Source organism: Natrix helvetica (assembly GCF_964273705.1).
Source record: "Natrix helvetica genome assembly, chromosome: 1".
NCBI lineage: Eukaryota > Metazoa > Chordata > Lepidosauria > Squamata > Natricidae > Natrix > Natrix helvetica.
This window is the reverse complement of record NC_138548.1, coordinates 364792906-364805893: the sequence shown is the minus strand read 5'-3', so window position 1 is coordinate 364805893 and position 12988 is coordinate 364792906. Positions and strand designations below refer to the sequence as shown.

The 12988-nt window shown below is 43.5% G+C and overlaps 3 protein-coding genes across 3 annotated transcripts in view; 1 reads left to right on the top strand and 2 right to left on the bottom strand.

Annotated features, from left to right (window-relative positions):
• The window catches only part of LOC309384775 (zinc finger protein 202-like), a 152686-nt gene that overhangs the window by 24312 nt on the left and 115386 nt on the right, over positions 1 to 12988 (top strand). The window lies entirely within an intron of this gene.
• Positions 1 to 12988, bottom strand: part of LOC309382524 (uncharacterized protein) — a gene marked incomplete at its 5' end in the record, with an annotated part of 469143 nt that overhangs the window by 410284 nt on the left and 45871 nt on the right. The gene's annotated exons all lie outside the window — the stretch shown is intronic.
• On the bottom strand, positions 6592 to 12575 carry LOC309384792 (uncharacterized protein). The gene is made up of 5 exons (XM_081938576.1): positions 12430 to 12575; positions 12061 to 12175; positions 11888 to 11955; positions 11265 to 11394; positions 6592 to 9000 (listed from the first exon to the last, which is right to left on the bottom strand). Exons 1-5 carry the CDS (start codon positions 12541 to 12543, stop codon positions 6956 to 6958), a joined length of 2472 nt encoding a protein of 823 aa, XP_081794702.1. The 5' UTR covers positions 12544 to 12575; the 3' UTR covers positions 6592 to 6955.

Here is a 12988-nt window from a genome sequence, read left to right as displayed (position 1 = left end):
GTTTGGGAATTGCAGCTGCTTTGGATTTAGCTTTCCTGCAAACTGCACAATCCAAAAACACCTTACACCCCTTTAGATCCAAACCTTTTGCGAACTCCGGCATCCTTCTAAGAACACGGAAACTGGCGTGCCCCAATCTTCTATGCCACTTGTGGATACACCTGGAATGCAAAGGTTTACCAGTTAGTGAATTCACAACATTAACAGTTTCATGAGGAACCTCAGGTTTGCTCTGAGCAACCTGCTTCTGTTTTCTCTGTTTATTGGCTTTAGGATCCTTTGGCATAGCAACGGGTTCTCTCTCTGAACCAACTCTCTCTGGGCCTGTGCTGTCCCTTTTTCGGGTTTGCATACTTGCCTGTGCTTGCCCTTTAGGCTTTGGCTTTAAGTAATAAACACCACCAATCAGCATGGTTTCAGCAACAATATCTCCATCTTTAACTATGTAACTTGCTTTCTCGAGGTGGTGAACCTGGAACTTTAACTCTCTAGACAAATGACTTTGACTAAGCAAATTACTGGTTGCTGAAGGTATGTAATAAACATCAGGGATGAATGTATCGAGCTCTTCAATGTAAACAGTTCCTTTTCCCATGACCTTGCAAGTGTGGTTGGAAAAAGTGTACAATTCTCGATATTCGGGCTCTGGCTCGCCCATCTCTGTGAAAAGTTCCTTTCTGTGGGTAACGTGTACAGCTGCTCCACTATCTAAAGTCCACAAAAGACGTCTGTCGTACTTTGGATCAGGTTGTGGAACGTTGGTTATGGCCAATGTTGCGAGTGGAGCTTGTGGATCACGCCTTGGACCATGACGACCTTGTCTTCCACCTCTACCTCTGCCTCTGGAGTCTGTTCCTCTGGGCTGGTGCGTGACGGGAGCTGGAACTCGTTGGGGACAATCCCGGGTGTTATGTCCCACATGACTGCAGATGTAGCATTTTGGCATCCTTGGAGCGTAGCCTCTTCCTCGGAAGGGACGTCTTGCTGGAGCTCTTGACGCTGGGGGTCGTTGCAGATGTGGCGTAGCTAATTTAATAGCTTCCTCCTCAACTAAAAGTCTGCAGACACGGTTAACTGTGCGTTGGGCAATAGGCACGTACTTAATCTTTGCAATGGCATCTTTCCATTCATAATTCAATGAGTTAATGATGATGCTAATCATTTGGATATCATCGATTACATGGCCACTTTCTCTCAATTCACTTCTCATTCTTTTCAGTTTGGTCAAATGTCCACCAATTCGTTCACCAGGTTTCAACTTCGAACCATGGAACTCAGACATGAGCAAACATGAAGATTCAATTGAAATGGGCCTGTAGCAATCTTCCAAAATAGCCCAAATTTGTTGGGCTGTTGCATCAGGTGGAAAGGTAACCTGCATTTCAGTATCCATAAACATGAGCAAAGTTGTACACGCCCTATTCTCTAGGTCTCTTATTGCAGGAGTCCACGGTTGTGCAGGAGGATTAAAAACCATACAGTGGGTACCTTCTCTGCGAAGCAAGAGTGCAATCTCACTGACCCAGGCTTTATAATTCTCTCCTGACTCCTTTAATTTTGACTCACCAGTCAAAGGAGTGACAGAAAATGCCTGCTGAGGGATATGCATTTGAACAACTTGCTGTGCAGGTTGAAAAATTGGTTGTTGAACCAGGGGGCGCTGTAAGTGCACCATTGATCTTTGTGTGGCAACATTAAATTGGCTTGCTTGAGGGGCTGGCATTTGCCTTTGGCTTTGCCTTGTTCCATCTAGGGAAAATCCAACACCACCAGGGGGAGTTGAAGACTTAACCTTTGGAGGCATTGCAGCTTGGACATCTGGATGACTTATAGATAGGTCTGTCCAGGTTTGTTGCAATTTATTTAATTGTTGCTCTAATAAATTTTTGCCATGAGATGGCAGTGCAGCTTCACTCCTTGGCTGCAACAGACCTGCGTACGTGGCAGAATCTGAAGAACAAAGAAGATCACATGACCTTGGTGACGTGTACATATCTCTCTGTTCTGATTTGTTTGACACTTTTTCCACCAGGGGGTGTGTCTTAGGTTGTGGAAGAGAAGGCAAGATGGCGTCCTCAGACATTTTGGAAGTGGGGAAACCCCTCCTACTTGCCTCTAGCAACAGTGAACCCCAACGAGGCTGTCGAAGTGATGTCCCGGTGTTTGGAAGCCGTCGGGGTCTGGATGGGGGACAACAGACTTAAACTCAACCCCTCCAAGACTGAGTGGCTGTGGCTACCGGCACCTCGGTTCAGCCAGCTGATTCCATCGCTGGCCATAGGGTGCGAACAATTGCCCCCTGTGGAACGGGCGCGCAATTTGGGCGTCCTCCTTGATGCCCGGCTGTCAATGGATGACCATGTGGCAGCCGTGGCAAGGGGGGCGTTCCACCAGGTTTGCCTGGTGCGCCAATTGCGCCCCCTACTGGACCGGGATGCCCTACGCACGGTCACTCATGCGCTGGTGACGTCCCGCCTGGATTACTGCAACGCTCTCTACATGGGGCTGCCCTTGGGACGTGCCCGGAGACTGCAGTTAGTTCAGAACGCAGCCGCGCGGGCTGTGATGGGGAGTACGAGGTACTCTCCTGCGCGAGCTGCACTGGCTACCTGTGGTTTTTTGGGTGCGTTTCAAGGTGCTGATTACCATCTTTAAAGCGCTCCATGGCTCGGGACCTAGTTACTTGCGGGATCGCATCCTCCCACATACATCCCTGCGGCCAATTCGCTCACACAGAGAGGGACTTCTCCTGGTGCCGTCCACTAGGCAATGCCAACGGGCGACACCAAGGAGTAGGGCCTTCTCTGTGATGGGCCCAACCCTCTGGAATGACCTCCCTCCCGACATTAGAACCACTACTGACCTCCGCTCCTTCCAGCAAAAATTGAAGACTCACCTGTTCCGATTAGCAGGCCTGGCATAATTACAACTGTCCCTCCTGGCAAATGTACTATTAACTGGTTATTTTAGGGGTATTGCTTTTAATTCATTGTGTGTGTTTTAGGGGTTTAAAAACTTATATTTATATATACTGGCTTTGTACAGTTCTTTTAATTCCATTTTTACCCTCCTCCATTCCAACTGTACATATTCAACTTTTTATTGTATTTTGATATATTTTGCATGGACTGTACACCGCCCCGAGTCCCTTTTGGGAGAGGGGGCGGTCTAGAAGCACGGTAAAATAAATAAATAAAATAATAAATAAATAGCCTTTCATAGTGTTTTTTAGCTTGTAAGACCTGTTTTTCAAAAAAGTCTATCTGGTCACGATAGCTTTTCATATCTTCCCCAGGGCCTGAGAAGGATTCATAAGTTTCACTTTCTGCGTGGGGGTGAATTTTCTCTTCCGGCAGTTGCTGCGAGGGGTTTGGACAGACATCAATTGTTTCATAATCTCCAAAAGTTTGGGAGTGAGTTTGCTCTGGCAACGTGGAATGCTTTGGTTTTGCCCCGAGCATGTCATAATCTCTTGGAGATATTTGGGGACGTGCATAATTAGAAGTAAAAAGGACTGACCTCTGTCTTGGAGCGGTTTCCTCTTGTTGAAAAGTTGCCCCCACAGTTGGCCCGGCTGCTGAAGAAATCTGGTGCTTTGGAAGCAAGCTTGAAAAGTCTTGCATCTCTGTGTCAGAAGAAAGGGATCCCTCTGAGCGCGTTTCATATCTTTTTTCTTTTTCTTCCTTGGCATGGTTAATTAGCCTGGTCGCTTATCTCTTGAAGATAGCTTGGAAGGAACAGCCGTAAATTATAAGCCATCCTCTTGCTGCCATTAATTGTCAGGGGAAAAATTTCACCTTGAACTAATGAGGTCTAGGTATCAACGGCTTTTCCAAACAGCATATCCTCAAGAAGCGAAAATAAAAAAAAAACCCGAGAACATGTTCTAATGAAAACAAACTTTAATAAAAAAAAATAACAAAATAAAACAAATCTATCTAATTGTTACATTTTGGCAAGAAACAAATGTTGTCCGCCTTCTTGAAGACGAACAAAGATCAAAAGGGAAAGAAGTCTCTGGAATGTGTGATGTATTAGAAAACATGCACAGTACATCATTGCTACGCAGTAACTCTTTCAGTTCAGCTAGCAAACCAATTAACGCAGTGACACCCGTGGCTGATATTGCACGACTATTGGGTGTTCCCCCTATGGTGACGAGGTTGCAGGTCAAGTGTCTGAACTGGTAGTGACAATGTCACCATGGACCAACACAAATTAATAGTAGTGATGTTTAAATAAAAGAAACATGATGAATCAATAATAGAATGCATGTGATGTTGCCATATAACTTCCTCAACTTTGTCCCTATTTTTAGGGCTTCATATGTCAGTGATGAAACACCAACCCTACTTTTTTAGGGGGGTTGAAACATGCTCTTTCTAATGAGAATGATTTAATGGAGTGGCCAGAAGGCCTTTTTTTGTAAAAGCGGGATGAAAATACCCTACTTTTGGCATTTTTTACAAAAACCGTCAACTTTACACTCAATTTGCGAACTATTGGAAACCAGGAGAATGAAATTTTATATTCAAAAACCTTGTGCTGCTAAGTTATTACGCAGAAAGTTTCACATTTCTCATAGCTTTCCTTCCAGAGATATAAAAAGCCAAACTTTAACCATTTTTTCTAGCCGCATTCATTCTGGCCAACTTTGCTCCAGCTTATATAGATGGAGATCACTCATGGGAATGTTTTTATTATTTTGTTTAATAGAGCACAACAAGTTGTACAAGATGGCCAAATTCTGTTTCTCCCAGCAACATATTGCCAGAGATATTATGTCTCAAAGTTGCTGAACCCTCAGAGTCATACTGTAGAAGGCTGTTGTATGGGATCACACAAATGACTATATCTCCGCGAGTATCGAATCAGCCAACAAACGCTTTACCAATATTCATTATAGATGTGCATATGTTACTGTGAAAGTCCGAAATCTGGTGAATGTCGACATTCACCGGTGAATGAAAGTCCGAAATCTGGTGAATGTCGACATTCACATAGTTGCTTGGTGTATGTCCTTATCCTCTCGACACCCTTACCCTAATACCCTTACCCTAATACCTCGGCTCCTCGCTTCCTTTTAAGCATCTTCTATTCGCGGGCTTTTTTTTTTTAAACCTGCGATCCTGCGCGGTTAGAACGAGTAGTTTCCAGGACCGCGAATTGAAAAGCAAAAGTAAAGCGTTACGCTGACTCGTTATATATGTCACCGTGAAAGACCGAAATTGGTATGTGTCGACATTCACCGGTGAATGTCGACATTCACCAACATTCACTGGTGAATGTCGACATTCACCAATTTCGGTCTTTCACGGTGACACATATTCACACCAAATTTCATCAAAATCCATGATGGTCAAGCTTGGCTCTTTTCTGAACTTGACATGGAATGACCCACCAGCGATTCCCCCTCCCCCTCCCAATCTCATCTCCAAGGACTTTTGGAATTTTGCTTAATTGACTTAATTGGGGGTTAAAGATTAAATATTCCTATATTTAGCTTTAAAAAGGAAGTGGCTTTACAAAGTGAAAATCTTGACGATTTGTTTGAACAAGGAATGAAAATTCTGGATGAGAAAAAATATTTCAGGAAGAAAATGGATGGGGCATTTTTAAATAAGTGGAAATTGAAAAGTTTCAAATTGGCATTTTATTGAAAAATCTTAAACTTGTATAGATTACTTTTAGTAGGTAAACAAACAGACTCTCAGATGGCATGAATCATTTTTATGGCCCAACCCAAAATTAACCTCATTTTAGTAAAAAATGTATTGATAACATTTTGGGGGGTCCAATTTGATGAGAGGGGAGTTGCTGGAGAGAGATTTTAATTCACTTCCGGATCCACTAATGAATCAGAAGATTTTTTTCTTTTTCTTTTTAAAGACATACACACACACATACGCCGAGACACAACTTTCTCCTTCTATCCATCCAGGAACTGACGGAGCCCTGGTGCCTGAAGTCCTAAGGCCGGTAAAAGTCCTCGGTGGCTGACGCCCCTATCCCCACTTTCGGCTCAAGCAGGAGATCTTATACCATTTCAAGGCCTATTGGTATTCATGTAGGATTAATTTCAGACAAGTGACTATCCAGTCTCTTCTTAAAAACATCCAGTGATGAAGCAACCTCAATGTCTGAAGGAAACTGTGCCATTGGTTAATTGTCTTTACTATAAGGAAGATTCTTGTTAATTCGAGGTTGCTTCTTTCCTTGATTATTTTACAGGCATTGTTTCTTATCCTGCCTTCTGGTGCTCTGGAAAATCAATTGACACCCCCCCCCCTCCTCTTTGTGGGCAGTCTCTCAAATACTGCTATCGTGTCACCCCAAAACTTTCTTTTCTGTAGACCAGCCAGTCCCAAATTCTGCAAATGTTCTTCATACAATTAATACAATATCAGCTATTATACAATATTAGCTATTTTGGCTGCTGCCGCAAACACGTGACTAAAGTTTAAGTGATCACCCATTCGGACTCCGAAGGTCCCTCTCACAATTTCTGTTTTTGAGTCAGGTTTCCTGTAATCTGTTTTTTCTGTCCAAGTGTAAAATCTTACATTTCTCCACATTATTTCATTTTGTTGCATTCAACCTATTCTCATTTGAACCAGAAAGGCACAATATGCATATACATACAAATCGAGAGGCATGGTGGGTCAGCGGTTAGAATGCAGTACTACACGCTAATTGCACACAGCCAGGAGTTCGATCCTTACCGGCTGATGGTTAGATTCAGCCTTTCATCCTTCTGAGGATGAAAATGAGAACGCAGACTGCTGGGGACAATGCTGTCTTTGTAAACAGCTCAGAGAGTGTGGTAAAGCATTGTGGAGTGGTATATATGTCTAACTGGAATTGCAATTGCTACATAGTTTCTCCCGAGCATGGATCCTTTTATGAGAAGTCAGATGACCATTCTGAGTGCAAGCTTTTTCCACATTCCATGCATTTATATGGCTTCTCTTGTGTGGATCATCATATGGGAAATAAGATTACGTTTTTGAACAAAGGTCTTTCCACACTTCATGCATTTGTATGGCTTCTCCCCTGTATGGATCATCATATGGGAAATAAGATTATGTTTTTCAGCCAGGTTCTTTCCACATTCCATGCATTTATATGGCTTCTCCCCCGTGTGGCTTCTTTTATGCGAAATAAGATGAACTCTTTGAGCAAAGGTCTTGCCACATTCCGTGCATTTATATGGTTTCTCTCCTGTGTGGAGCTTTTCGTGTCTTTTAAGTGCACTGCCATGAGTAAATGTCTTTCCGCACTCCATACATTTATATGGCTTCTCCCCTGTGTGGATTATCTTATGGGAAGTAAGATTACTTCTTTGCGCAAAGGTCTTTCCACACTCCATGCATTTATATGGCTTCTCCCCTGTATGGATCATCATATGGGAAATAAGATTACGTTTTTCAGCCAGGTTCTTTCCACACTCCATGCATTTATATGGTTTCTCCCCTGTGTGGCTTCTTTTATGGGAAATAAGATGACCTCTTTGAGCAAAGGTCTTGCCACATTCCATGCATTTATATGGTTTCTCTCCTGTATGGAGCTTTTTATGTCTTCTAAGTCCGCTGCCATGTGTAAACGTCTTTCCACACTCCATACATTTATATGGTTTCTCTCCTGTGTGGATCATCTTATGGGAGGTAAGTGCAATGTTATGAGCAAAGGTCTTTCCACACTCCATGCATTTATATGGTTTCTCCCCTGTGTGGCTTCTTTTATGGGAAATAAGATGACCTCTTTGAACAAAGGTCTTTCCACATTTCATGCATTTAAATGGTTTCTCTCCTGTGTGGAGCTTTTTGTGCATTTTAAGTCCACTGCCATGAGTAAACCTCTTTCCACACTCCATGCATTTATATTTCTTCTCCCCTGTGTGGATCATCTTATGGGAAATAAGATGGCCTCTTTGAGCAAAGGTCTTTCCACACACCATGCATTTATATGGTTTCTCCCCTGTGTGGATCATCTTATGGGAAATAAGATTACGTTTTTCAGCAAAGGTCTTTCCACACTCCATGCACTTATATGGCTTCTCCCCTGTATGGATCATCTTATGGGAAGTAAGATGACCTCTTTGAGCAAAGGTCTTTCCACACTCCATGCATTTATATGGCTTCTCCCCGGTGTGGATCATCTTATGGGAAGTAAGTGTACTGCTTTGAGCAAAGGTCTTTCCACATTCCATGCATTTATATGGTTTTTCCCCTGTGTGGATCATTTTATGGGAAGTAAGTGTACTGCTTTGAGCAAAGGTCTTTCCGCATTCCATGCATTTATATGGCTTCTCCCCTGTGTGGATCATCTTATGGGAAAAAAGATGACCTCTTTGAGCAAAGGTCTTTCCACATTCCATGCATTCATACGGCTTCTCTCCTGTGTGGATCATCTTATGGGAAGTAAGTGTACTGCTATGAGCAAAGGTCTTTCCACACTCCATGCATTTATATGGCTTCTCCCCTGTGTGGATCATCTTATGAGAAGTAAGATTACTTCTTTGAGCAAAGGTCTTTCCACATTCAGTGCATTTAAATGGTTTCTCTCCTGTATGGAGCTTTTTGTGAATAGTAAGTTGCCTGCTTATTCTGAAACATTTCCCACATTCTAAACATTTATAAGGCTTCTCAATTGTGTCAATAGCTTTTTTAGATGTAAGGAACTCATTTCCAAGAGAAAGAATGAATGTCCCATTGTAATTTTCTCCCTGTCTTCTTATAGCATTGTTTCCTTTCTTTTGGGTTAAATAGTGTTCATTTACTTTAGCTTTGATTAACTTCACACTTTTTCCATTATTTCTTTTCCTTATTTTCTCTTGTTGGGCAGGAAAGTCTTGCATCGGAGCATCAGAGGAAGATGAATTTGACTGGTTTCTCTCATGGCTTTCGAATTCCATTCGAGTCCCAAACTTCTCCATTCCATCTTTAGCATTGATCACGTGGAACAGTTCACAGGAATCTTGATTCTCCTGCCCATTATTACCTTCAAAGCAAATGAAAATGAAAAAGTTAGAGAAAATGATCAAAGCATAGAAAGTCAAGTGAATTTCCTTCTGAATCTCTCCGAAATTCCATTAGGATGTATGTTTGCATGTTTACTGGGGTGTGATATAGACATGATGATTTCTATATTCATGAGTCATGAAAGTTTTGAAAATATATAGGAAATATCTCTTCCTTTACAATTATTTCTATATATGTAAATCTCACTCAGAGTCAGTTTTAAATTAAGGAATAGAATAAAATAACAGAATTGGAAGGGACCATGGAGGTATTCTAATGCGACCCTCCAACCCCCATGGAACCATGAGATTATACATTGACTTAAGGGGAATAAACGACTGTTATACACAACTTATACCCCCTTCCCACATTAAGGACATGCTATCTCACCTAGCCAAGGAAAAAGTCTTCACAAAATTATCAAGTATGCATGAGGGAGGGAGATGAGTGGAAAACAGCATTGAAGTTTCCCCTAGGAAGCTTCCAATTAAAAGTGATGCCTTTTGGACTGCAGGGAGCACCAGCGGTGTTCATGCAGTTAATAAACGAAGTGCTGCATGAGCACCTCTACAAGGGGGTCCTCATCTACCTGGACAGCGTCCACATCTAAACAGAGATGTACATGGGCCCTGCGGAAACTATCACCCAAACAATTCCACTGGACTCAATACTTCAACCATTTAAACTTTGTACCAAAGCACATTCCTGGGGGGAGGAACTTTCTAGCTGACGCCCTCTCCCGCATGCTTGATGTTTGATTGAACTCGTGAGAAGTTTTTTTTTTCACCAGCCACTTCCCTGAGCACAATGGCGAGGAATGCGAGGAAGGGAACCAGGCAGGCTGCCTTTGCCATTGGGGTTGGCGGTGTTTTTTTGCATGAGTAGGAACAGGCAGGAGGGGGTGATCACATTGCTGGCCTGCCGCTGTTTTTGCGGCGAGCCCTCTTTTTGCCCCGGAAGCTGTACCGGTAGGTGGTACAGTGTTAATGGCGGGGACTGGGGGCGGGCTTATTTTCAGGGGAGGGCGTATTGTGGCGCATGCTCTGAAAAGCCCGATTGGGCTTATTAGCAGGGCGTGGCTTATTTTCGGGGAAACACGGTATTATGTCTCCCCTAGTCTTTCTTTTCATGAAAGTAGACATACCCACTTCCTGCAACCGTTCTTTAAATGTTTTAGCCTCCAGTCCCCTAATCCTCTTTTGTTGCTCTTCTCTGCACTCTTTCTAGAGTCTCTACATCATTTTTTCCATCATAGCAACCAAAACTGAATGCCGTACTCCAAGTGTGGCCTTACCAAGGCCTTATAAAGTGGTATTAACACTTCACGTGATCTTGATTCTATCCCTCTGTTGATGCAGCCTAGGACTGTGTTGGCTTTTTTCGCAGCTGCTGCACACTGCTGGCTCCTATTTAAATGGTTGTCCACTAGGACTCCAAGATCCCTCTCAAAGTTACTACTATTGAGCAAGGTACCACCTATGCATTTTGTTTTTCTTGCCTAAATGTAGATCCTTACTTTTTTAACCATAGAATTTCATTTTGTTAGAATAGCACCCAATGTTGAAGTCTGTCAAGGTCCTTCTGCATCTTAAGCCTGTCTTCTGGAGTGTTGGCTATTCCTGCCAGCTTGGTAAGTCCCAGTAGGATGGGGTGGGGGAATAGGTAGGGCGAATGTTGCAGCGCCTCTGTTGTCATTCGTAAGTGTGAACGGTCGTGGTGCTGCAACACTCATAATTTTGGGACTGGGTCTCAAGTACTTGGTGGAAGGCTGGTCATAACTTGGAACGGTCGCTAAGTGAACTTTCATAACTCGGGGATTACCTGTAACCTAGGGTTCTCTGAGTGACACTGCACGGGGACTTTGTTCTCTAATTGGATTGGGAGAATGCTCTTCCATGGGCTGAGTGTGAAAGTTGTGTTCTCACACAATATTGGAGGTTTCAGAGGACAAATGACAACACACTCTTCTCACGTGACCTCCAGAGGACACATAAAAGCACACCTCCTTTTTTTCAGCCTCCACAGATAAGTTCAAAGAGAAATAGAAAAATACAGACAAGAAATGGCACAAGAAAGTATCTAAGCAAAGAGACATTGACTCTTTCTTTTCTTGGAGCATGAGAAAGCCAGATCCTTTCCTTCTCCCTCCCAGGAGACAATATCAGATGACTGATTTTTTAATTAAAAAAACTAACTATAATCTCTCTTCTTGAACTCTCTGATTGGGGACTAGAAAACTCTTACCCAGAGAGACCACGTTCCTATGATTTTCAAGCATGACTTCTGAATGCAGCGCTTTCTGGTCAGGATCCATCTGAGACCACTCCTCCTCAGAGAAATACACAGCCACCTCCTCGAAGGACACCAGACTCCCCTGAACACAGAAAAAAGAACAGGAGGATTCGCAAGGTCTGTTCATCTTCATCAATTATTTAGACTAGGGGATTGAAGGGGAACTCCTCAAATTTCAAGGCAAGACCAAATTGACAGGATTATCAGCAGTCCAGAAGATAAGCTGGAGATATAGAAGGATCAACAAATTAGGCCCCATCTAACAAAATGAAATCAACAGTGAGAAATGTAAGGCTCTACATTTAGGAAAGAAAAACCAAATGCACTGCCATAGAATAGTTGATACCAGGCTCAACAATAGTACAGTAAGTGCAACAGGGATTTTGGAATCCTAGTGGACAACTACTTAAACATGTGTCAGCAGTAGGCTACATTTGCCAAAACAACCCCAACCAAATCATAGGCTGCATTACGAGCGATAGAAGGGGGAGGGGAAGAAATAGAAGGAGAAAACATTCTGTACACTCGCTTCATTGAAGGGAGTATAGAAATCTAATATATTTTCCCTTTCTTACTTGATTTGGAGGTCCAACCGCTGTTTGATCTCCATCATAAAAACCAGAGAGCTTCATTCTTTGTTTCCCTGAAAGGAAGAAATAATTTCAAAATGCATAATTAATAAAAGAGGAGGAGGCATTCTATAGAAGAGATGAGAGAGTGAAGTAAGAAAGATGGGATCTTCCATTACCTCCTGAGGTGTCCTGACTTTGATCTTCCCAAGGGATCCTCCTGAAAAATAGCTCCTGAGGGGAATTTGATGGGTTCTTCTCTCCCTCAGGATCTCTGATCTCCACATTGCAGCACTTCAAATAGGAGGAAGGAAAAAAGAAGCGGAATTAACACATGTCACACAACACAAAGTGGATTCTTACATTCAGAACACAACCTCAAAGCCCCCAATAACCATCCATGAGATTGAGTGAGAAAACAATGGAACAATGTCCTACAACAATTGGTGAATTCCCACATATGATGAAGGCCAGAGAAGTTTGGGAAGGAGGGGTGAAGTATTCAGACACATTCTCTATTCCCTCCTGAGCTCCCTAAAGTCTCTCACCTGCAACTCAACCTGCTCCTTCTGCTCCTCCGCTTGGCTCAGGAGGAAGCCTTCTGCCAGGGCCACCGCCTGGGAGCTGCTCTCTGCTCCACACTCCCGCACCCAGCTCTCCATCTCTGGGGGCAGAAGGAACAGGAGCTGCTCCAGAACCACCAGGTCCAGCAACTGGGCTTTGGTGTGCTTTTCTGGTCTCAGCCATCGCCTGCAAAAGTCATGGAGTCGGCTACAAAGTCCTCGGGGACCTTCAGCCTCCCAGTATTGGATGAAATTCCAGGGCTGAACTTCTGAAGGGCGGATGGTTTCCCCCTCCAGGATCTTCTGCCCAGTCCTTGTCCAGGGCTTCCCCCCCTTCCCAGGCTGAGCAGCTGAAGGGCCTTTTCCGCTTCCCTCCTTGGCCAAAGGTTGTGTCTCCATCCTTTCTCTCTCCTGCAGAGCAGCTCCAGGTGGGTCCAAGGACTCTGGTGGGTCTCCAGATGCCTTTTCCTTCACGGGGGAATTTCTGGGGCTCCAGGACAGATCCCTGCAAGTTATTCCGCTCTTTTTCTTCCCACAAGAGAAT

Excerpts from the sequence above, each read along its gene's own strand:
- LOC309384792 (XM_081938576.1), bottom strand. The coding sequence starts at position 12,543 with ATGGAGAGCTGGGTGCGGGAGTGTGGAGCAGAGAGCAGCTCCCAGGCG. Across the intron at positions 11,956-12,060 it reads AAGTCAGGACACCTCAGGAG|GGAAACAAAGAATGAAGCTC; the intron begins GTAATGGAAGAT and ends TCTTCCTTTCAG. Across the intron at positions 9,001-11,264 it reads TAGGAACGTGGTCTCTCTGG|GTAATAATGGGCAGGAGAAT; the intron begins GTAAGAGTTTTC and ends TTTGCTTTGAAG.